The 26,346-nt window shown below is 36.7% G+C and overlaps 1 protein-coding gene across 2 annotated transcripts in view; it reads left to right on the forward strand.

Moving 5' to 3' along the window:
* The window catches only part of LOC133524963 (synaptotagmin-6-like), a 168,559-nt gene that overhangs the window by 116,178 nt on the left and 26,035 nt on the right, over window positions 1–26,346 (forward strand). For both annotated transcript variants that reach the window (XM_061861130.1, XM_061861131.1), the window contains exon 5: window positions 15,247–15,369. In XM_061861130.1, the coding sequence (XP_061717114.1) occupies window positions 15,247–15,369 (123 nt within the window). The remainder of the gene's footprint in view (window positions 1–15,246; window positions 15,370–26,346) is intronic.

Consider the following 26,346-nt stretch of genomic DNA (forward strand, 5'->3'; position numbering starts at 1 on the left):
TGTTACTACTATGGGACGTAGTCTAAAAAATCCTCATTGATAGATGTAAAAAGTGACAAATAACATTGTGAAAAAAAAAACTAAATTCATTTTAAGTAACAAGTTTACTAATAACATTTGAATTTTATGAACAAATACATTAAAAATATTAAAAGAAAAAAAAAAGAAAAACATTTTTTCCTTCTTTTGGCCTCAGAAATGCGTGGTTTAAATGTTTCGGGTTCCTCGTGTTAGTACCGTGTATATTCGGTGGTACAGTCGCCATCAGTTATCGGAGCGACCAAGGTGCTCAACAATAAATGAAAATCCACTTTAACGTCTTGATAATAGAAGCTTTGAACACAAATATGTGAACACCTCGGCCGCGTATATATATATCTGATGAACTTAGGTACTTAGGTACCGAGTGCGTGTCGAAATACGCAATTGGAGGAGGCTATCAATAAGTTCAATTTAATTTGAGTTCTAACTTAATAATAATTGTGTTTGGGGGTAACAGTTTTTCGATGGAAATTAGTCATTCCCCTTTCAGTTTAGTATGTAATGTAATTTTAAAACCTAATAAGAACCTTATGCGTTTTATAACACGTATTTTAATGTATTATATATTAATATAATATAAGTGGTAAATTGAGACTGAGACACAGACGAAGTCAATGTAATTTTATGGAGGTTTGTTAACATATGTGATTGTATATCTTTACTCGTATATAAAAAGGAAAAATGGAGCATATACAATTACATTTTTAGAATTTATACTACTGAAAAAAGCTTCAAAGCTACACCCACCTCCTATCCGGTTGGTGGAGATATTAAAATGTATAGCCAATTAACGAGACACTCATAAATATTTTAATGCTCCATACAAAACTCTGTTCATGGAGCGCTTATGGGCAAGGCTTGGAAAACGCCCATCATTTTGAAAATATAACCATAATTTAGGACCCGTTTACGAGCTCAAAATGTTCGTTCACAGTCTAGGGAGGTCATAGGGCCATATTTAATCGTTGATATTGGTATAAGGAATTTTCTGTTGTATGGAACAGGGTTATGTTTTCCAAATGAGGGGCGTTTTTCCGAGCCTTGCTTATGGGATTACTTCAGTTTTGCATATCGGTTAAATACGTCTTTCCCGATCATTTGACGTAGAACTAAAATTTGCAACAGTTATAGCAACTAACACTGTAAACAAGTTAAACTGATTATTTTAATTGAAAAGCCTATTTTAGATTTAAGTTAGTCATAGTAACACCTATGTATATATCCATTATGTATAATGTTATTGTAAGTTGAAAACGAAAAGGTAAATGAAACATGGACTCCATCCAAGATCTCATTAAAGCTTTTTCAGACGATGCTTTGCAAAACTAAAAGAAAGCTGCCTGTTGACTGTGATTGAAACCAATTTTTATTATCTTAACTTTAAATAGCTTCTTTTTAATTTGTATTGTTTTTTACCTTTGATTACTAAATTACTCGACAATACCACACTCATTTTCCACACGTGTGGCTCTTCTACCAGTATAAACGTGTTGTTAGTGTACTCGCAGACGATGCGAACTTCCTGTGACCTGTCAGACTGCACTTCCGGATCTTTGTCGAGCAAACTTGCCATCAATACAGGGTACAGTCAACAGTAGAAGCAGCGACGAGTATTTTTTAAACCACTATGTTGACAAAAAAGTACTGCCAGTAATGCGTTAAAGCACTTCGAACTCGTGACATGTGGTATAATGTTGCCGACTCTTTTTAGAGGAGAAAGGATGACCGCTTCTCACAAACGAAGTCTTGATTTTCCGCCTTGGGTACCTGATATTAAAAATATATATTTTACACAATTTATTGTACAGTCACGGAATTTTTTCAAAGGTCACTTTTGAACCTTTTTTTTCTTTTGAAATATTACTTCATATAGAATCCTATAGTGCCAAACTTTGAGATTCTAAGAATAAGATACGATAACGATAAATTCTGGTTTAGATTAGTTCTCATTTAGAAATCGTTTGTATTTCGTATAATTGACAGAAGCAGCTGGATTCGGGCAACTAATGTCACTTTCACGTTAGAAACGTACATAGCTCTTATTGGGATCACAGTGGAATCGAAATAAACGTCAATTTTGATATGTTGTTTAGTTATCGATATTTTAACGATCTTTCCAAGATCTTAAACGTGTCTTAATCATTCTTCGAATCCGGCTGTGTATATTGACCATGGCTATGTTCGTTTGATTTATTTCGATTTATTGATTATTATAAGAAATAGGAGCGATAAAACAAAGTCCATACAACATTTTAAAAGGTCCTAACTCTAATAATCATGTTCAGATCAAAGGGTATATAAACTCTTATAATAATTTAAAAGAAGTGCTAATTAACTATCGTTTTAAGTAGCAGGAGATTTTTCGACAAAATACAACACTATTAAAATGTTTTACAAAGTTTGCAATTTACCTGCAGGCGTATTAAATATGGATGGCATTATTCACGAGCAGGAATGCCTTAAATAGACGGACTCTGTCTGTGATACGCTGTCACGTTGCCTAATGCGTCTGGAGTTATTATAGTAGATTGTGCAACGAGGGGGATAAGTGAATTTTTGCAAACGATGTCTTTAGATGCACGTCAGCCGTAGGCTGGAGTGCATTAAAGACTCGAGTTCGTAATTTTCCTATCCCTGGAGTTACACACAATGTTTTTAACACACTTGCGAAGAAAAAATGAAATTGTATGCGAAATAATTCTTAAATACGGTGACATTTCAAACATTCGTCCGCCATTCAGGCACCATTGAAAATTGTGTTAAAATATTTTAAACGGCTATTAAATTAATCAAATTAAATATTTTTTAAGACAAGTACACAATAAAAATAAATTGTAAAAGTATTTTTTTTTAAGTAAAACTCATTTAAACCTTTTTGGTTGGTATGTATTAATGCCACAATAAAATAAAAAAAACTATAACTCTCTGGGGAGCTAAACCTTTTTTTACAATCCATAACTCCCGTTGGAACAATATAGGCCTTTGTCCTTCAGTATACCTGCATGAAATAAGATTTTTTTCGAGCAAGTGTGATGAAATTTCAATAAGGATCTATTTTATTGTATTGCGTATTATTTAACTCGTAGTCGCAGATTTCGTTAAGGTGCCGTCGGTCCCGAGAACAGATTAAAAAAAAATCGTCCGCGTTTTTAGATCGCAATACAGTTGACTAAAATTAAATTAGCAATCTTGAGCATTTTCTGTAGAGACTTCATCGATTAAAATCGTGATTTATTGACTTTCGCTGGATAGAAAAAAATATAACGAACATAGGACTAAAACGCACTTTAAAATTATGTATAAAAATATGTAAATTGCTTCTAAAAATGCGCAATTTTATTGTTGAGGGAATTCATCAATCACTTTTATTGTTAAAACTTACTTACACAAAAATTTAAATTCAAAAACATTATATCCGTCTCGCTCATGCTTACGTTCAGTGAGAGAAGAACACGAATCTACGGGGCCTTAAATAAAATCGCACATTAGGTTACTACTTTCAGTATTTTTCTGCATATACAATTTCCCTGCTGACGGTCCACTATCTTCGATGTACGATCCAATACTCGCGCAAAGATTTTCTAGATGGTTTAAAATTAAATTGGCTATGTATTGAATAAAGAGATCCGATGGTAACTTTCCAGTGTTGGACTTCCTATCCAAACAATATCTTTTGGTTCTACAAACTTTTGTTTAACCTTCGTGAATACTTCTTAAGTACTTTGTAATTTACTTTGAAGGCTCCACGTGTGGCTACTTTCATATTTATTGGAAAAACAAGTTTCAGATACTCACGTAAGCGTAAGATAATGATTTCATTTATAAATCAAACATTTTTTTTCGATGTTTTAGGGGGAAGTCCAAGAAAATAAAATAAGTCTTTGAAAAAATATATGTTTATTTATGAATAACTTAAGTCAGCAAACTTTAGAATCAAAATAAAATAGTACAAATGCAACTTCTACACAAACTTGCTCAAAAATGAAAAGTAAACTTTTGTAAAAACAACAGTCTTTGCAAGAGGCACCTAGTACCGGACGGACTACATTTCGAACCTCTAGCACCGGACGGCTTAAATTTTTTTGACACCGATCACAAATATAAGCTTCTGAACATTCTGAAATGTCATGTACAGGTTTCATGCGCTCATCCATGGCAACTGGAGCACTCGTATCGTATCCAGTCTTTGTCATAGTCTACTCATACTACGGGATGCTTAAACCAATGGCTACCGTTTTCCTTCTTTTTTAACTTCGATCTTAACTTGTTTATTTAGGTTCCTATTAGCTTCACTATTTTTTCACCTTTTATATTGTTAGCTTACTTCCCTTTATATATAATATTTTACTTCTTACAAACCTTTATTTTTCTTACACTCCTTCTTTTCCTGCCCACCATGACGTACCGTGCCGAGACAGTCATGGACGCTTACTAAGTAGGCTGTGAATAAAATACGAGTAAATAGCACGAAAAGCTATGGAGCGCGTCCTGCTCGGCATTAACCTTCAAGACCGAGTGAGAAATGTCGAAATCCGATGCCGCACCAAGGTGCGAGACATGTTCCCAGGCAATATGATGGCAGGTGGACCAAAATGTAGACGGTTTGGTGGCCACTTTTGGGTGAAAGAAGCGCCTGGCGTCCGTTGACTCGTTGGGTGCATGACATTCGAAAAATCGCGGGACACTTCTAGATGAGACTAGCCCAGGGCCGGGATAAGTAGAGGCCTATGCTCAGCAGTGGGCGACTGGAGGCTAAAATTATGATGATGATGATTCTTTTTCGAACTTCTTTTTCTTCTCTTATATTTTTACTTGCGTGTTCCTCTATCTGAAACATCGTAGGTACAAAATACAACCGAAAAATAAACATGTTCAATTTACGGGACTACTTCGTGTCCGGTACCGAAGGACAGGAAATCATTACAATTATTGATTGGGTACCTCAACGTCCTCAACTATTTCAATTATGTAAAAAAACGTAAAACTAGTGAATACTAGTGTTTTATTTCGTCAAATTAAATAAATTTGAGGCTAAAGATTTACCAACCAAAAGGCTGATGTTCTGAAGACGGGTATTAAAGCAGAAAATTCTACTCGAAAAAAAAAACAGTTACTCTCTCGCATTTTCCGTTCGAAAATTATTTGAATTTAAAATTTAAAAACTGACACTGGACCTGTGTTAAAATGGGTCACATACGTGTTTTAATATATTTCGTATTCCTCTTGGGCTAATATTTCACATTTCAGTTCGAATGTGTAGGTTCCTAATAATGTTCAGAAAACTCGCTGTCTCTATGCCAGCCATAACAGTTGCAGCTTAACATAGATAGATATAATAGATAACACGTGTATCAAACTGCGCAATAACACAGAATATGATAAACAAGAATTCATTCTAAGATCATCGGCAGTTAACTAACAGTTAATAATGACATATTTGAGCCTTTTGGGGTGGAAACATTGGGGCCATGGGGGGCCCAACTCCGGGGGTTTTTATGAGGATTTAGTTTGGTGGATGCCACGGGTGACCAAAGGACTGGTCAGTATTTTGTTCAAAGAATTAGCATCGCCATTCAACGGCTAAATTATTTATGCGGCCAGCCTGCTGGGCACACTGCCTGCTGGCGGTGAGTTAGAGAGTGTTTTTTATTTGTAGGGTTTTTTTAATGTATACTTTAAAGTAAGTTAACGAAGCCTGTTGTAGATTTTACCGTTGTATTGTATTGTGACGAAGTCTGTAGCTAATTATGAGCTTGTGTTCACCTGACGAGGCCTGCGTTGCGTATATGAAATTATAGTCCCTAAATAAATAATTGTTAATAATGAAATAACAGACGTATGTAACACATACAACATGCAGGCCAATTTGAGCGTACACTGATATCAGAATGATATTTAACTGATGTTATTCAGTTATCGTGCATTTCGCTCGTACGAGTATTTGTGTGTACATGTATTGGCGCGGGCGACACTCATGAGTCATGATACAAATATCGCTGTGATGTTAGTGTACATGCAAATTGGCCTGTTAGTTACTCTACTCACGCACTCTATAATTATTGCATACACATAGTTGGGCCGAATTTTAGTATTGTATAGAAGGTAGTAGAAAAAAAAATTATTCGAAAAAATTTTGTCCTTTGTATGGAGCGTATGGAGGGCAAAATAAATTTTTTTTGACGCGAAACAAAAAAAAAACAGTCGGTCACGACTTGGACGAACTGCCCCATAAATTTGTTTTCACGTCATAATTTTTTCTTCTTCTACTTTTTCCTAATCAGAACATGATACCGAATGTGCTTAAATGGTTCCCCACTATTTTTGTCACACCTTGTATTTCTGTAGGGAACAATATGATTCAATAATAATTTTCCTTAATCGCGAAAATAAGTTCCTCGAAACATCGGAGGTAAATTTAATTTTTTTTTTAATACCACGACGGTGTCAAACAAGCATACGGCCCGCCTGATGGTAAGCAGTCACCGTAGCCTATGGACGCCTGCAACTCCAGAGGAGTTACATGCGCGTTGCCTACCCTTTAAAAATCTGTACACTCCTTTTTTTAAATTTTTATTATAGTTCGTGTCATCCACGATGACGCGCAGATTTGTCCACTCTAACCTTTAATAACATGACATTACGAGTTAAGGCACGCGTCGTCGTGAATGACACGATCTGTTTACGCTATTAAGTCCCATTTTGTTAAATAATAATGAGTAAAAACGTGAAAGTCTAATTGAGTGTTCAACGGAAAAATACATTTTTTATTCCTAAATTGGGATGTCGTGTTTATTTTACCCGGAATGAGTTTAATCCAAATATAACACAAAATAAACAAATAATTATTGATTTTGATAAAGCCTTTTATGGTGTTAATTAATTATATGCACATTAATTTTTTAATTATTTTAAAAATTCAAGTTCTCGGTATTAATATTGTGTAATGTTTGTCCTTTTTTAACGTGTGTGTTTAGGTTTAATTACTTTTAGGTGTGTGTGTGATTTTTATTGTGTATGTTTTTGACATGTACGTTTAACCGCATTAAATGATTGAATTGAATTAAAATCGGCTTAGTAAACATATACACTAGAGGTCAGCTAGAACCCTTACTAACCTTAACGTATAATTGAGCGATTAATCACTTTCCTGTTGATTAATAATTCCTAACGATCGCAGCCATTATCCTTGAATATTTAAACATTGGACCTTAAATGCCAGTAGGATATTAACTATATCCCACTATTATCCCCTTGAAGCGATTAAAATTTAAAATAAAGAATAGAAGTGTCACGTATAAATTACCCCTTTTCAATGAGGTATTTCAGAATTTTATACTGAACTTTAAAAAAAACTGAAGTATCATTTTCAAACTCGGGGCACATTCTAGGGATTTGATATCGAAAAAAAAGATGTCGATATATTATATACACGTGCTCATTGAAAATTCTCGATTACTATAGAAAGGTTTGATATCACACCTGATATCAAGCCTCTTAAGATAATAAATGTATGCAGATGTCATTTCAAACAAAATCACAATTTACTGTTAGTGCCATTCATATGCTAGAGTAAGAATAATATATGAGGTAATATTCCGCTACGATTGTTACCCCCTCAAATGGAGAAGGGTATCCCAATATGGACCGGCAAGAAACTCGGCGGGACACATCTTTTCAAAACATTACATATTATAATTAACATGCATTAAATAAGAAAAAAAATATAATTTAGATCACTATAGAAATCATGCAATTACATACAGTAGCTACTTTTCTTTATAGAAATTTGATTAAAAAAAATATATATGCACATCAAATCATACAAATACGTAGCTCGTTCAGAAAATATATCGAATTCTTACAAAAGGAAAATAAATTAAAATGAATAAAGAAATGAGAATATACATTATATAAATCTGCACTGTGAATGATACTAATCTTATCCTCCTATTGCGGGTTGATACACACATAGTTATTTACCTCGACGCAACTTTGACACAAAAACAACAGAAGAACACCGAAATTGGTTAACGATTCAAGTTTTATTGAAGCTTATGCGCCCCTCGGGCATTGTTTCAGAAAGTTTGTTTATGAAGCTTCTACTATCAAAGGTATTAATCACAGAATAGATCGACAGATTGTGCAATTTGTTCAATGGATGATTATTTAATACCAAACTGAGTACACACAAACCTCCTCTTTGCGTCGTATTCCTCAACATTGAGGGTCGTGACCTCCCTTTTGTATCACTTTCTCTCTAATCTTTCTCCATTTGTTTCTGTCTATGGCGGTGTAGAGAACCATGTGAACTGTGGAGTTTAAACCGGTGCCGATCTGGTCAGACCAACGTATTGAACTGCGTTTGCGTCCAGGCCTTTTCCCATATACTTTGCCGAAGACACACGAACAATCCCATACGATTAAATAAAACCTACTGAGTGTGAGTATACAGTCAAACGAAATGTTTGAAAAATTTCAATTGTAGAATTTAATCTTTTTTGGCCTTGCGCTTCTAAAAACTGCCCGCTAAAGTATTTTGGCTTTTGATAGCGTAATTGGAGATATTGTCTTATTATAGTACTTATCCCGGTTACATCGTGAGCTACTCTTCGTTTCGTCTGAGTCTTGAGACCACGGGATCCATCTTTAGACATTTGTTGATCTAATTGGTCACAAATTTAGGTTGAATTTATGTATGTAATGTGGCAATACAAAGGTACTTATTAGTTTTCTACCTTAACTTGCCAGTTTCCGACAAATGTGGCCTTATCAAAGAAGGCGACTCTGTACAAATGACAAACACTTCTCGGTGGATGTCAAAATACACACAGCTCATTATGTTTATGTACTGAATGATCTTTCTGCGTCAAGTTATCTGTACATTGTGTACAGTAACTTGTATGAACTAAAATATACTTCCACGGAACATCGTTTCTAAATTAAGTCAGTTTGCTTTCATCTCTATGTTTATAATCAGTTGATGTTGATGTTTTAGTACGGGGAAATTTAAATTAAATAAGTACTTATAAGTATTTATAGGTTAGTGTTTATTTATTTTATAGCATTATGAATGTTAGGCTCGGATATTTTGATATACATATTATACATGTGTAAACCCAAGCATATCAAGTCGCTTCAAAAATATCTAAGTTATAATTCATAATTCATTTATTTACTGCATTTGTGGGTATACAATAGGTCTTATAACTAAAAAACAGTACGTTTACCACAAACCCTGTCAAAGTACTGCATTATTATGTAAAAAAGCTGCATTAGTATGTATAAAATTATGCTATGTCCTTCCTTGGGCCTCACCTATCTCCATGCCAAATTTCATCAACATAAATTGGTTCAGTTGTTTAAGTGTGGACAGACAGAGTTACTTGAACATTTATAACATTAGTAGGGATTATAATATACGTACTCGTATTATTATTATATATTAGTTCCCTATTTTGCTAAAGATCTTGCCAATTCCGTAAGGTATCGACGTCGTTCTGTCAGCTCATTCTCGGTCGGTCGCTGCTGCGATTACCATTTTGCGGATGCCAGTACGTGATTACTTTGGCCCATCTGGTATCGTGTTTTCAACAGACGTGTCTAGACGTAGTTGAAGTAGTAGTACTCGTCCAGTCGGGTAGTTTTTATCATAATGACTTTAACCCTTTTCCAGGACGCACCAATCTGCAATGTTTTCCCAAAATAAATAAATATTTGAGGACACTATTACAAAGATCGATCTAGCCCCCAACTAAGCTTCTACTATGGGTACTACGCGACGATATACGAGTACATACGTATATAGATAAATACATACTTATATACATAGATAAACAGCACCCATGACTTTGGAACAAATATACGGATATTTCATCACATAAATAAATAATTGCCCTTATCAGGATTTGAACCCAGGACCATCGGCTTCAAAGGCTGGGTCACTGTCACTGCCGACTAGGTCAGACTGATCGTCAAAAATAAAATCCAAATATATTTCAATTAATCCAGCTATGATGATTAATTTGAAGACAAGTCACATTTCCCGAAAGTGCAATCTAATTTGAACTTTAAATCGTAATGATTGTAGCCTTTTCGAGGTTTGTTGGTTGATTTGCTACAATTGGGTAATTTGAAAATGAACAAAAAAAATTGAACTGCGCGACGTACACTTTAAATACGATGCTCAAACCGAAAAGGATATACACTGCAGCCACTAACCTGAGAGCTGATGATGGAAGCTGGAATTTTGGAGTCCACGCGGTCAAGGCGAACTGCAGCGTCTTCCTTCACGTTTTTTACACAGTTTTTGAAAGTTTTGTATGCCGGCCGGCGGGAATAAGTACTATGGAACACTGAGTATCTCAAATTTGGACATTCCATTAGAATATACGTTTAGAGATATGCGATTTTGATGCGAACACGTTGAGATTTCAAAATGGAATCATCGAGAAGACTAGACTTCTCGCGCACTAGATGCGTGTTGATCTTGCATCTCTTTCTAAGCGGCCGCAGACGCAGACGAACTGTCTGCGCTATCCGATCGGAAAGCATCGTGAATGTACTGATGGCGCGAAAGTTTGAAAATACTTATATTTAAAACGTGAACAATGATAATGTTGAAATACCGTACCAATATTATTGATATGTGGTCGATATATCGTACTATGCCTGGAAAAGGGTTTAGAATGTACCACTATATATGCGGAAACTCAAAAACTGGCTACTGGAGAATAGTTTTTACTCCGTAAATGAATATTTCCATTCGCAGCTGTAGGTACTACTGCTCCGACACTACTGCAGCGGCCTGAAGGCGTCGGTATTATTGTCAATTTCCATAGTAAAATGATGACAAGACCGACTGCACAATAGGTACTTATCTATATTGATTTGCATAATGTTTTTAAGGTCAGAATACATGATTTATTTGTTTCTTCAAGTACCATATCTTGCATGCCAGATAAATAAATTATGTTAAACTCTGTAAATATCTTGTAATCACTTTTATGTACTACTTTTGTCAAAAAACAGCTGTGAGTAATAGGTATACAATAAATTGTGTTGCAATATTTTACATAATGTCAATATCCAGGGCGGGAAATGGGGTCTACGGTTGTACGGAGAAGCCCCCGTCCACTATCCTTAACAGCGACTATAAAACGCATAATTTTCATCAAAACAACGCAAATTCATCCTTTATTTTATCGCTCGTTTCACTTTTACAGCCAACGAGATATTCATCAATGCGTGTAACTGCGAGCCGCAAAATTATATTACTTCGAACAATTTACCATGGGCGCGTACATATTGCAGAGTTACGATTGTTTGCTTTTATACTCGGTTATGATTTGTTATTATGTATACAGTAAACCACTTATTTGGGCTGTAATCAAAAGAGAGATATGTTAATTAAAATGATTTTTCATGTTCGCTAAAAACATTTGACGACCGGTCTGGCCTAGTGGGAAGTGACCCTGCCTATGAAGCCGCTGGTCCTGGGTTCGAATCCCGGTAAGGGCATTTATTTGTGTGATAAGCACAGATATTTGTTCCTGCGTCATGGATGTTTTCTATGTATTTAAGTATTTGTACATGATATATATCGTTATCTGAGTACCCGCAACACAAGCCTTCTTGGCTTAACGTGGGACTTAGTCAATTTGTGTAAGAATGTCCCTATTCTATTTATTTATTTATTTATTTAGGTACTGAAACGCATGAGGTGATTTATAAAGTTTACTTTACTTGAACTTGTACCAATATTTTTGTTGAATTAAAGAACCAGTTACTATCTAGATTATGGTCTAAGATATGTTATAGAAATATATACGCTCATCTGTTATGTATTTGTGATAGATAATATTCACATTAATACATTGCAAATAAGTTGCCTAACCACCAACGCTAACCCAGACACATTGAAAGAAATTATGTTATTAATTCAGTTTTGGTAACTATGGGAATTCCCATTTTATGAAAAGGGGACAAAATTTCAAATTCTAGTGACTAGGTCAAGTGGGGTATCATTTTAAAGAGCTCAAATTGACATTCCAAAATATTTTTTTTATTCATTTTTTTTTTTGTGGAAAAAAATGATTCAAGAAGGAAAATGTGAAAAATATACCATTTCCCTATCTCCGAAGTTTAGCAAAGAAAAGTTATGTTTTTTTTTTATATAATATTATCATTACTATAAATTTTACAGGAAAAATATAATCAGACCTCTATAATTATAACTTTTTTTTAATTAACAAAAAAAAATTCCGAATGTAGTTTGCAATTTAACCAACTTTACGTGTTTTTATTATACTTAAAATTTCTATATGATTACATTAAAGACACAACAACAATTTTTGAAATAGGTTCACATGATAGAAAATTGTCGTCGAAAAACCAACATTCGTGCATTACATCGCGCAAATTAGTTACACAATTTGCCGATAGATGGCGCTGTACACAATTATAATTAGTATAGGTACTTTTGATCAAAAGTTTTTCGCCTTTATAGTTACACGAGATAATTCAAAGTTTGTACGGAACCCATGGTGCGCGAGTAAAACGAACTCTCTCTTGACCGGTTTTTTTCTTCCTAGCGACAGTCAAAAACTAGGATTCGAATAGATACAAGCTCTCAAGAAACGCCTCAAAATTGCTAATTAAATTTATGGCAGCCGCGTATTGTGTTCCAAAAAGCGCTAATACTTTTTATAAATCCCTTTTCTGAACCAACTTTAAATAAATAATTTCCGACAACTCTGGGAAGCTTTCAGTATAAATATGACTCCTGGAATTGAGCGTTATACAAACAAACAAGTAAGGGCTTTCAATATACAAACATTTAAATCTACAAACGTGTAGCTATTTTACGTATCGTTTGTTGATTTAAATATTGTTCAATATATTCAGCGTTATTATTAGGATTCCGTAGTCAAATGGGAACCCTTATATAGTTTCACCATGTCCGTCTGTCTGTCCGCGGCTTTGCACCGTGTTCGTTAGTGATAGAAAGCTGCAATTTGTCATTGATACATAAATAATACATGGCAACAAAATGGTAAAATAAAAACTACAAATAAAATTAGGTACCTCCCATATAAAACTTTTTGCTTTAATCCAATTGTGAGGGTTATCGTTGGATAGGTCTCCAAAACGAATATGAGTCTGCAACAACAATTTTTTGATGAAGTTAATATTTTCGGAAATAAACTCTCCGAAAGGAAAAAAATATGTCTCTCCACCCCTCTAACTCTGGAACCACCAGTCCAAAAAATTAAACAAAAAGCAAAATAAAAGCTTAATAAATATTAAAGAAAACTATAGCGAACATGATCAGTCTAGCTGTTTTTGAGTTATTGCAAATAGTCTTCTCTTCTTAGTAAAAAAAGTCCCTTATGTTTGTAATATACCTACATGACATTTATTAATAGCCCCCGTTTAGCCTAGTCTGACAGAATGGTAACGGGGTTCCGTTATACACTGAGCATGGCACGACATGCTATTGGTAGATTTTTTTTTTTCATTAGCTGGTAAATAGTCTACAACAAATGTTCTATAATCAGATCTGGGTGCGTAGCCAACGTGCCAATCGTTCACGCTCCGTAGCGAACGAAATGCAACTGTCACTTTCGCACTAATATGGAAGAGCGATAGAGAGAGATGACTACGCTACGCTACAGAGCGTTAACGATTGGCACGTTGGCTAAACACCCTGTTGACTTTTATCCTATTTTCCTGCTGGAGCTGTCAAGAACAATGTCTTTTTAAAATACGAGCTTATGCCCGCGACTTCATCTGCGTGGGGTGATAATGATGATGATGATTGACAAACCTAATCTATGTCCTTCCCCTGGCCACAAACTATCTCTATACGAGTACCAAATTTCATCTAAATCGGTTCAGTGATTCAAGCGTCAAGAGTAACAGACATATAGATAGACAGACGGCCCCATTCGAACTTTAAGATACGTCAAACATTTGCTAAAGATACGATATCAATTGGATATGTCAGTGTCAAAAGTGACGTTTCTTCAAACAAAAACGTCACTTTAGATACTGACCTATCCAATCCATATCGTATCTTTGAGTTTTTTTTTTTTTTTCATTTTCAGAGAGTCATTTACGAAATGTTTACGCATAAATATGTCATATTTTTAGTAGGGATTTTAATTTCCCGTTTAACCAAGATTTTAAGATTATTACATTATAAGCAATTGCTTTATAACGTGACTTATGTATATCGAAATGGGGAGGAAAAGTGAATGTGTGTGAAGTACGTGTAATAGCAGAAATTGTAAATAAGGCCCAATTAAGCGGGTCGCTATTTGAATTTGAATTATCCACCTTTGACTCGATCCAAGTTAAACTGAACGTATTTTCCAAATCAGAGAGGAAAGGTGTTATTGCAATTACCCTTAAATGAAATGAAATATGTGATACAGAAAAGGAACGTGCATGATACATACACGTGTATGGGTCCGGATCTGGGATTTCTCGTGTGTTTTTTGATTTTCCTGTGATGTTTTCCTTCACCCAAGTACAAACAGTTAACATCAAAGATTAATGTTAGGTACGTAAGTACCAAAAATACAGAGGATTTTGAAACTACGAAATTCGGGTTGAAAAGCACAACTCATTGCCAGAGGGGCTAGCCAAGTTACAAATAATATATCGGAATGACGGGATGCTACGAGTAGTCACGTGACTATTTTCATACATTCTTTCGGTTGGCGTTTTCTATCGACGATTTTCATCTTGGCTAGGCCCCCAAGGCGCCTTCTGACAAAAATATAAAAGGGAGAGTATCGTATAGTTTATTCAAAGCGTTAAACATTTTTTTATTCATTTCTCATGCTCTGAAAACGGGTAATTTTTTTTATTTTTATTTAGATAAACAAACAGTCACTATAAGAAAGGCTTAAATTTTGGTTTAAATGGATTTGTTGTATAATTTCCATTCTGATATTAAACTCTCCATGTCATTAATAACGATACTTTTACCTAAATTGTTAAATGCAAGTACTCTCAAGAAATACTACTTATACAAAAGATTATGCTAAATCATGTTTTTTTAAAACATGAAATTAGAGTGTTTAACACGGGTGAAAGGCATAATTTTAGCCTCTGATTCTCACTGCGTTCAAGCGCCAAACTACTTTGACTGTTATGAGTGCCTTTTATCCCTTGGTTAACAATCTAGTATTGTTTCAGCCCGAGCTGTACAAGAACGAGCTGGTTCGTCAGTCGTCCACCGACAGTGCTGAACTGGAATTCTGCGGCAAACTTCACTTCGCGCTACGATATGACCAGGAGGTGGAAGCGCTCGTAGGAAAGGTGAGATCATAATTCTAAACTTATTCATTCACCCTTGACAGAGTTTTCGTGAAATAAAACAACGAAAAGGGGTTAATATATCCTGACGTTAACCCTTTGCAGCATTCATGGTCAACGGGTGGCCGAGGAAAAATATATGTATATTCGTCACCTCTGTCAAAATTACGATGTGCAAAACTACCCTTATACAAAAGTAACGCAACCTAAATATACTTGCAAAATAGGGTTATAAGGCTAGTTATATAAATATTTCGTTGGGATGTATTTTAAACTCATTATACGCGATATAATCCCTTTGTTACATAGTTTTATTCAATGAATAACTGGTAGTGCCTTTAAACCTATATTTGTGCGGAAATGAATATGCGCGGAAAAATATGTATGGGAGCCCTCAAGACACCACGAGGGATTTTATTAAGTGGACTGTATATTAAATAGAAAAAAAAGTACTTGCTTGACGCCTAGATTTAAGGGATTTAGGAAATGCCTGCGCACATACCTGATGATCTTGCTGTACGGTACTTGAGCTGGCCAGCACTTCGTAAAACTTTCCACGATCCTCAGCGACAGTACACACGTATATCACTTTCACTCTGGTTCAACAATTTTTCTAATTTTTATTACATTTTTATTTCTTTCGGCTAAGAGATGCGTTTGGATCTGCATCAATTCAGGAACTGATTCGCCAAGATGGCGTCTCATAGAACATGCCGTAAGCGAGACAGCAATACGGCTTTGTGCGCGTTGGCAAAGGATAGGTAACTTGGAAGGGTTAAGAGCGTTTTCACAAGTACCTACATTTGAAAATATTAGGAAAAACGACCTTAAAATAAAAATATCAAATTTGAAACTCACCATCCCCCCGGCCTTGAAGGAACCCTTCAAAGAAAAGAAAGGGAAGAGCCAAAGTGCTCAAACTATGAAAAATATCATCGCGACATATGGTCATTGTGCCAAGTTACTTGCTAAGTTCGTAATAGGAATACAAAACAAAAATTAACCTAACACCTCAACCCAAAAAAAAAAGAAAGGTTTAAAAAATAATGGTAATGCACAACAATTGTGCCAATAATCTAAGTAAGATAAGTAAAGCGTAAGTATAAGCTAAGCTAGCTTAAGTATTATAATTAATTGGTCTATATCAGACGCGAACTAAACCTAAGATCGTTAACTAAAATTAGACTCCTATTGAGTCGGTAACGGACATAACCGTATGGTTGGCCGTTTATACGTTCCAGTCTTCGTTTTTACTTCCGCCACGCGTATGACTCCGTCTTGAGTATTAGGATAGACGTTGGTTATAATTCCTAATGGCCATTGTAAAGGCGGGGCGTTATCAACGCTTAATATTACTACGGTACCAATTTTAATTGGATTTGAAGGAGTATTCCACTTTTCACGTTGCTGCAAATTATGTAAATACTCCATTTTGAATCGTTTCCAATAAGACTGCACTAGCGAGTCCATTAATGAAAACCGAGACAGTAAATTAGGGCGTTCATCAGACAAATCAGCCGCTGGTAAAAATTCCAGCGGGGACGTGGTTAAAAAATGAGACGGAGTAAGCGCGAGCGGTTCGGAAGGATCCGAGCTTAAAGCGTACAAAGGTCGACTGTTAAGCAAAGCTTCCACCTGAGTAAGGACGGTTTCCATCTCCTGGAAAGTTAGAATTTGCTTTCCTATCACTCTGAATAGTAAAGTCTTAGTGCTTTTTATGTTAGCTTCCCATATACCTCCGAAATGGCTAGCGGTAGGAGGATTCATTTTCCAGGTAATACGGTGTTTCGCGAGCTCGTCGCTGAAAGTTTTATAGTAATCGTCCGATCGTAAGAGATCGTGAAGCTCCTTAAAATAAGCTTTTGCGGATACAAAATTTGTCCCGTTATCCGAATAAACAAAGCTACAGGGACCTCGTCGTGATAGGAAACGCTTGAAAGCGTCTATGAAACACGCAGAGGTTAAGTTTGAGGCCAATTCTATATGAACGGCTTTCGTCACGAGGCAAATAAAAAGGCATATATAGGCCTTAACGCTGCGTACACCACGTTTTCTATAAGGAGTAACATACAGTGGTCCAGCAAAATCTATACCAGTATGCATAAAAGCCTTGCATTGCTCTAAGCGACATTTAGGCAAGTCTGACATAAGGGGAAAAGTAGGCCTAGGATTTAACCTAAAACAGCGGTTACATTTTTGAGTGCGTTGCCGAACAATGCGACGCGAAGAAATAATCCAAAATTTAGTTTTTAATATTGCAACTAAATGTTGAGGCCCTGCGTGCAAATTATTACGGTGATAAAAATCAATTATTAATTCTATTATATGACCTTTTTTAGGTAAAATTATAGGATGCTTAGATGCATAATCGAGCGATGAGTTCGATAAGCGACCTCCAACGCGTAAAATCCCATCAGAAAGGAAAGGAAACAGTTTCTGTAACTTTAACGAGCATTTACGACCTTTCGAAATGGATTTAATGTCAGCTGAGAAGTGTGCATCTTGCACCGCTCTTATAATTTTAAATTCAGCAGTATTCAGGTCATTAGCGGTAATTACATCATTTCGCGGTAGCTTCTTCAGAAAACGAAGCACATAAACAGTAGTTCGAAGAAGTTTGTTCCAAGTAGAACAGCGGTGGGCGAGCGTCAAAAGAGGGTGATCAATTTTAGTAACCTCCGTAGTCACGTGGGATACAGTTTTCTCCTCGGGTAGTTGTGACCGATTTGGAACGAACCTTTGTATAGGCCAACACTGTATAGGTTGTGATAACCAAGCGGGTCCTTTAAACCAAAGCTCATGCTGGAGCAATTGAGAAGGAGTAAGACCACGTGACACACAGTCACCAGGGTTTTGCGAACCTGCAACGTGGTATAAGTTGTCAGGTGAAATATTAGTTTGGATTTGCGAAATGCGATTAGCGACGTAAGTGTCAAATCTATGTGGAGAGGCGACCGACCAGCATAAGGCGACCTCCGAGTCTGAAAATGCATAAATATTATTTATTTTATGCCTAGTAGACATAGTGTCGTGAACTTCCTTAAGAAGTTTGGAAAGAAGTAATATCCCGCAAAGTTCCAAACGAGCAAGAGTGACTTTGGGCTTAGCGGAAGCGACTCTTGATTTTGAACAAAGCAACGTGACCACAGGCGGCTCGTTGCCATTCACGACGTGGGAATATATTACACACCCATATGCGGACTCGCTCGCATCGGAAAACCCAATTAACGAAATTTCAGACCGCATCTCAATGCTTGTATGTCGAGGAAAACTAAGGCGAGATATTTGCGGTAGCTCGTCTAAATATTGTTGCCACTGCTTAACAATATGCGAGGGAGGCTCTTCATCCCAATCGATAGAAAGAAGCCAAAGCTGCTTGATAATTAATTTAGCATACAAAATAACTGGGCCGACGAGTCCTAGGACATCGTACAGGCGTGCGGTAGCCGAAAGAATGGCGCGCTTGGTACAAACGGACGGAGGACTCGAAATGTCAAAAACAAAGCTGTCTCGTGCAGGTAACCATTTCAAACCTAAAACCTTAAAAGTACTTCCGTCGTCGAAGGAAATAGATTTAGATTGTCGGTGCGATTCAGGAATGTGTTCGAGCAATTCGCGTGAATTGGAAGACCATTTGAGTAAATCAAATCCACCTGCTTTGAAAAGGGCGATCAACTCGTCAGCTATCTTAACAGCTTCCTCGGGTGAAGAAGCAGAAGAAGCGAGGTCGTCCATATAGACATCTCTTTCGAGCACAGAGGCTGCCTTCGGCCATTTGTGCCGCTCATCGGCCGCTAACTGACGTAACGTCCGAATTGCCAAAAAGGCTGAAGGTCGAAGTCCGAACGTCACACGCGTGAACGTTAGCACTTCGAGCGGGTCGGTATCAGAAAACCGATATAAAATACGTTGGTATTTGCGGTGCGAAGGGTTTACATAAATGCATAAGTACATTTGTTTTACATCAGCGAAAAATGCGGTTTTATAAATGCGCACATTCAACAAAATGTGAAAAATGTTAGCCTGTAGGTTACATCCTGAATATAAAATGTCATTTAAAGATAAACCCGTATCCGTCCTTGAACTTCCGTCCAGGACCGGTCTCACTTTCGTACTTATTTTGTCATTACGTAATACAGGGTGGTGCGGTAGATAAAATCCAGGAGTAGATTCGTCATCTGTTGACGCGAGGGTGAGAATACCTTTATCAAGATAATCGCGAATAACTTCGTCGTATCCAGACTTAAGCTCAGGATTTTTAGCGAATTTCTTTTCCAACAGTAAAAAACGCCTTTTTGCGGTATTAAACGAATCGCCCAATGTCTGAGGATCGTCTTTAAACGGAAGGTCCACTGTATAACTGCCGTCAGTATTACGGACCGTGGTTGAAGTGTAAATATTTTCACATTTTTGATCTTCTGGGCTTGAAAAGATACGAGAAGGTATTTCTTCTACTGCCCAAAAGTTCTCAACGAGCCTATGAAGCGGATCGCTAGTAAACGCGCAAAGCGTGCGGGAAGCGGTAGGCGGGTTAACTATAGCGGCGTCACCCATTATTATATACCCTAAGGTCGTTTCTAAAGCGGTTGGTATAGTAGGATCCGAACTCTCAATTTTCTTAGACAGCAATATTTTGCAATAAATATTAACCCCCAAGAGTATATCTATAGGTCCAGGTTCCGAAAAACTATCATCTGCGAGCGTTAAGTCGCGAACGAAATCCACAACCTCTTTATTTACGCGCGAGTCGGGTAACTGTGAAGTTATACGATCTACTATCAACGGACGAATCGAATATTGATAAGAATCATCTATTAAAGATGAAAAAGTGAGCGCGGTATTGCCCTTTGTCTTGAGAACTATTTCTCCCAAACCAGAGGCTTCCGTAATATGTTGCGGTTTATTCATAGCAAGCGAAAGGCGCTTGCAACAGGCGACAGTAATGTAATCCGACATGGATCCCGGATCAATTAATGCGCGAAGGATATGCGTGCGGTTTAAGGAATCAGTAACCTTAATTTTAGCGGTTGCTAGTAAAGCGGTAGTCAGGCATGGACCAGTATCGTTCTTACATGCCATAGTGCGGATAGATGCGGAATTTACCTCATGAGGAGGCGGCAAGCTATTTTCGACCTTAACTGCAGCAATTGCAGGGTCTATATTAGCTTGAGCGGGATTATCGGCCCGTACACCTGAGGAGGCTGGGGTCGAGTCATAAGCGGTAGCGGGTGCGGGAGTAACAACATTATTTGTTGTTGCGGGAAAACAATTATTAGATGCGGGCACGGATACAACTGCACTAATGTTGCAGTGAGATTTCTCTTTCGTATCGAAATGTAACATAGTATGATGTCTCAACGAACAATGAGAACAATGGCGTTTGGAAGTGCAAGCATTTGTCTTATGTTTCACACTTAAACAGTTGTTACAATAAGAATTTGATTTTATAAAATTGAACCTGTCGTGCGGTGTCATTTTATTAAAAGATTGACATGAATATAAATGCTCATGTTTTTTATTTTTACACAGTGAACATTTATCGCTAGCGCTTGTGCCGTTGGCCGCATCTGTGTTTACAAACGATTTAGTTTTTTGCAGCAGGCGTTGCTTAGCAGAATTCTCAACAGATTTATTGATTATCGCATTTGGTGAACGAGATAAAACTTTGTTTTGTTCTTTGACAAACTCAATTAAATTTTGATAAGAGGGAATTTTCTCTTTGCGGTATGTAATTTCGAACAATTTAATTGTATCGGAATCTAACTTTTGCAGCGCTAGATGTAATAACATGAAGTCGGTTAAGTCATCCAGGTTCAACTGCTTAAGGGCTTCGACAGACGAGTTAAATTTATTTATGAATGAATCCAAGCCAGCGGCGTTGGTTGCGGTTAATTGTTTAAACGTTAGCAGCTGATTAAAATACGCTGACGCTAACGAGCGTGGATCATCGTATTTTTGTATTAATGCGTTCCAAATAATTGGATAATTCTCCGCGGTTGTGGGCAAGCCGGAGCAAACATTTGCTGCATTGCCGGTTAATTTGCCAACCAAATAGTACACCTTTTCGCTGTCAGTCAGCGATGCGTTTTCGTGAATGATACTTTTAAACTGTTGGTAAAACAAAGGCCAGTTTTTGACATCTCCGTCAAAAGAAACTAACTCCAATTTAGGCAGGCGGCATTTTGGTTTCAGAGAATTTACCGGTTCAGAGGGAACCTTGGATTCATTATCTATCAGAACTTGCTTAATATAACAAAACATTTCCTCAAAGGCCGTCCATGACTCGTAATCTATTTCAGAGTCAGGGTGCAATTGCAATTGCATTAAATTATAGGACTCTAAAACGGCTTGGTAGTCTTCACGCATCTTATCCAAATTTAATGCACTCGTGTGAAATGCCCTATATTGAGTAGGATCGGTTTCCGCCTTATGAGCAAGTTCCAAGATGTTTTTTACGCGCTTGTATATAACGTCGCGCCGAACTATATAGAGGGCTAGCTGATTTTTATTTGTATTGTAATCATCGCTAATAACGTCCTCGCTGCCTTTTCTATGTTTTGATTGTTTTGGCATTTTTATTGGGTACGAATAAGTTTTGCAATAAAACTAAATGAAAACGTCGTAAATAAATAATAAACCTATGAGTTATTTTAGTATGAAGGTGTAGTGTACTATTTAGTTTAGCATTTCTACTAGACGTAATTTATGCGAATGTTATAGAATATATGCGGTTTAAATAAATGAGTTCCCTTTTAAATAGGTATACCTAACGAATATTAGCCGCGAGTCAACGCCGTTACACGGTGAACGTAATATTTTTCTACCCGAAATACTTGAGCGAGCGGTGTGGCGTTAACTTGCTGTGCAATCGTACGAGTATAGGAATGAAACGAGCGGAATAAATAAAATTAGCCGAACAAATCCGAACTATCACGAAGGAATTGAAATAATTATTTTGCCTATTTCCAAGATGGCTAACAATTATGGAATGTGAACAAAGGAAAAGTGGAACACGTGTATAAGTATGTTTGTCATAAAATTAGAATAAATTAGGAAATAACCTACGATCGATTGTACTTAGCAACGCGGGGCGGAAATAAAACGAAATAACTGCCGATGCGGGAGATATAGTAAGGTGATTGACAGAATATTTCAGTTACGTTAGCACAATGACCATATAGTTAGCGGGATATTTATGACAAATAGTTAACTATCCGGTTCGAATGGACCAAAAATATGGTAGTGCCTTTAAACCTATATTTGTGCGGAAATGAATATGCGCGGAAAAATATGTATGGGAGCCCTCAAGACACCACGAGGGATTTTATTAAGTGGACTGTATATTAAATAGAAAAAAAAGTACTTGCTTGACGCCTAGATTTAAGGGATTTAGGAAATGCCTGCGCACATACCTGATGATCTTGCTGTACGGTACTTGAGCTGGCCAGCACTTCGTAAAACTTTCCACGATCCTCAGCGACAGTACACACGTATATCACTTTCACTCTGGTTCAACAATTTTTCTAATTTTTATTACATTTTTATTTCTTTCGGCTAAGAGATGCGTTTGGATCTGCATCAATTCAGGAACTGATTCGCCAAGATGGCGTCTCATAGAACATGCCGTAAGCGAGACAGCAATACGGCTTTGTGCGCGTTGGCAAAGGATAGGTAACTTGGAAGGGTTAAGAGCGTTTTCACAAGTACCTACATTTGAAAATATTAGGAAAAACGACCTTAAAATAAAAATATCAAATTTGAAACTCACCAATAACTATCGCGGCAACGTATGATGGCATGTCTACGGAGTACGGACTTTGCAGTGCCTCTTTACTTGTTACGGTTATCAGTGTAACGGAAATATTACAATTTGGTAGTTTGTATCATAGTTTTTATCAAGTTTGTCCAACGCATGTCTTGACTCTTGTCTAGAATTCTATAATGTCGGATATAATGATATAAAGATCCGACAGATAACATTTTATCATAACGGTGATAAATAGCGCATAAGCTGACTCTGGTATTTATATCATTTTTAGTTACCGAGATACCGAAAGTTGATAAGGTCAGATTTGAAGATTTTCTGTATTTGTTCTGAGGTTTAGAGGAGTATTTTCACATCCGTCTATTTACATAGTATTGCCATGCAAATGTTTTGAGGATGACGTTAGTAACTTGAGACTATGCGTCTAAAATATAGAAACATTGTGAGGTGTGAATCAGTAGATACCAAGTTTTGCCTATAACCGTAGTAACAATACTATGTTATGAATGTTACCTAAGTAAAATATTCAAAGTGTTGAGTGTAAGCAAGTCAAAATATGACTTTATGCCTCGCTTGTACTGTTCAATTGATAGAAGTCAAACAGTCGGATCTGATTTTTTTGAATAAATACTGCCTTTTAAAATAGTCCGACTCGCACTTGGTTGGTTTTTTCATATCCGTATGTATGGAACACGAGGCGATATACGCTTCGGGACAGGCATAAATTGCGTAGGTGTTGGGGATGAAATCCCCCCGGACGCTAACTCTAAAAGTGGTTAAGGAAGATGTTTGTGCCTTGTTAGCGATAGCCAGCCAATCATGTAGAAAAAAATAACTTTAGCAATTTCTTGCCTATGAAAATTTCTAATAAATGCAGATAAGAAGCTATCTTGAAGGAAAACTATATCAGCTGTTAATTAGATCAAATTTATTTTTTATCTTACCTTACAACCGTACAACATACATACATACAATAATAAAAAGCTTAAAATCATTTCGGCAACACAGTTTTCTGTTTGCTTTGCGTGTTAGGTGTTGGATTCGGCATATTACCACGGAACCTTTCGGCCAGAAGTTCGCGCTCGCGATGGTTTCCTCCAGCAGCGGCCGCGCTGAAGCTGTACGAAAACGAGCTGAAGTAATGACGACGATGATTGACGACGTAATGGCGCGATCGCAGCTGGAACACTTTCAGCTTACTATTATAAATAAATAAATTTACCAAGATTGTGTCAGCTGGTGATGGTCAGATATTCAGATTAATTCTCAGTCGGGAGGAAATGTTCTCTTTAACCCACTAAAAGAGCGGCGGCTGCAGTTCACGAGGCTTCATGATTCCGCTCATGTGATCCCTTACATGTCTGTTGCTGGCTTGCAGAGTGTCCTAACCTAGCCTAGGCCAAGATGTCGATCGTTTGCGCTACGACAACGGAACGCTATCTGTCTCTCTATTACTCTTCCATATTAGTGTGCATAGAGAGACGTTTCGTTATCACGACGCAAACAATTGTCATCTTTGCTAACCCCCATAGTACTTCCTGTAGGTGAATGACCTCGTGACCGTGTGCCTCGCCTACTCGCCCTTGGATTACCTATGATTCGTTTCGTGCGGATTTGGTTACGGGTAATGTGCCTAAAGTATGAGGCTAATTATCTAATGGTAAGTAAGTAAATATTCTTTATTGCACCAACAATTATACATTTTACATTCAATGGTACATGTATAAACTCGTACATAATACAAATCAATATGTAAACAAGCCCTAAGGCAAGCCTTATCAGATTAAAATAAAATATTGACTACCTCCGATATGGTGTAAATTGGAATGCACCTTTGAAATTAACGGAATCGCCCTTGGATTACCTATGATTCGTTTCGTGCGGATTTGGTTACGGGTAATGTGCCTAAAGTATGAGGCTAATTATCTAATGGTAAGTAAGTAAATATTCTTTATTGCACCAACAATTATACATTTTACATTCAATGGTACATGTATAAACTCGTACATAATACAAATCAATATGTAAACAAGCCCTAAGGCAAGCCTTATCAGATTAAAATAAAATATTGACTACCTCCGATATGGTGTAAATTGGAATGCACCTTTGAAATTAACGGAAATCAAATATAAATTCGCGTAGATTAGCTTAGGATAATTTAGGTATACGATATAACTAGGAAATGCCGCCAGCATTCTTGGTACAATGCCTTGAGGGCCTATTTTAGATTTAAGTATCTGTATACCATTATGTATATTGTTATTGTAAATAAAATGTTTATAACTAAAAAAAAATTATCTAATTCATCGAAACCTACTCGTATGTCGATACATAGGGTGCGGTTAGTACAAACTGAAAATAAGTTTATAATAGCAAAGATACAATTAACTACAACCGCCGCCTTGCTCTTGCCTTACCGCTTACCGCCTGTTGTTTACCTCTTCTTAATGTGCTGTATTATTTGTATTGTTTCTGTATTGAGGTGTGCAATAAAGAGTATTTGTATTGTATTGTACACATTTACGGTTTTTGGACATGTATGCAAGTAATACAATAACTAGATGTCCTTTCCCGTAATTTAATATATTTCATTGAATGCGTAAGGAGGGTATATAGTTTAACATACATTACGTACAGATACAGCAACAAAAGCGCTGCCGTTGTTAACGTCTTTATAACATTGACATAAGGTTCAATAAAATATATTGATTTACCTACGGAACAGAACAATAAAATGCTTTTTAACTAGATGTTAGAAGCGGCAACGCTAAGAAATAAAAGGTGCGGATAACAACGTAGTAGGTTCTCACCTACTACTGGTCTCACATAGTCCCCTGTGTGGGACCACTTTAATCTAAATAAGAAATGTTACCTTTTATTGTAGTACCCAATTGAATTGGCCTCTCTTGAGTATGTGCGATTGTACGTATTGTATGAAATGCCGCTCGGCCCAACGATAGACCAAAATGGTTATTTGTAAGTCAAATGTCAACCTTCTCTGAATTGATGTCATTTGAGGTCGATGAACGGATAAAAGTAAAGAAAAATATGTCTCGCATTCTTCCAAGTAATATTGATATAAAATTTGTTTTCGCAAACATCTTATCCGGCCGCAAGAGTCTTTTTGTTTCTTCTGACACAAGCAATTTTGTGCTTATAGGAATGTATGTGTCGTGAGCATGAGACGTGAAAGAGAATATTCAATTCATAATTTT

The sequence above is a fragment of the Cydia pomonella genome, chromosome 14 (genome assembly GCF_033807575.1).
Source record: "Cydia pomonella isolate Wapato2018A chromosome 14, ilCydPomo1, whole genome shotgun sequence".
In the NCBI taxonomy this organism is placed as follows: domain Eukaryota; kingdom Metazoa; phylum Arthropoda; class Insecta; order Lepidoptera; family Tortricidae; genus Cydia; species Cydia pomonella.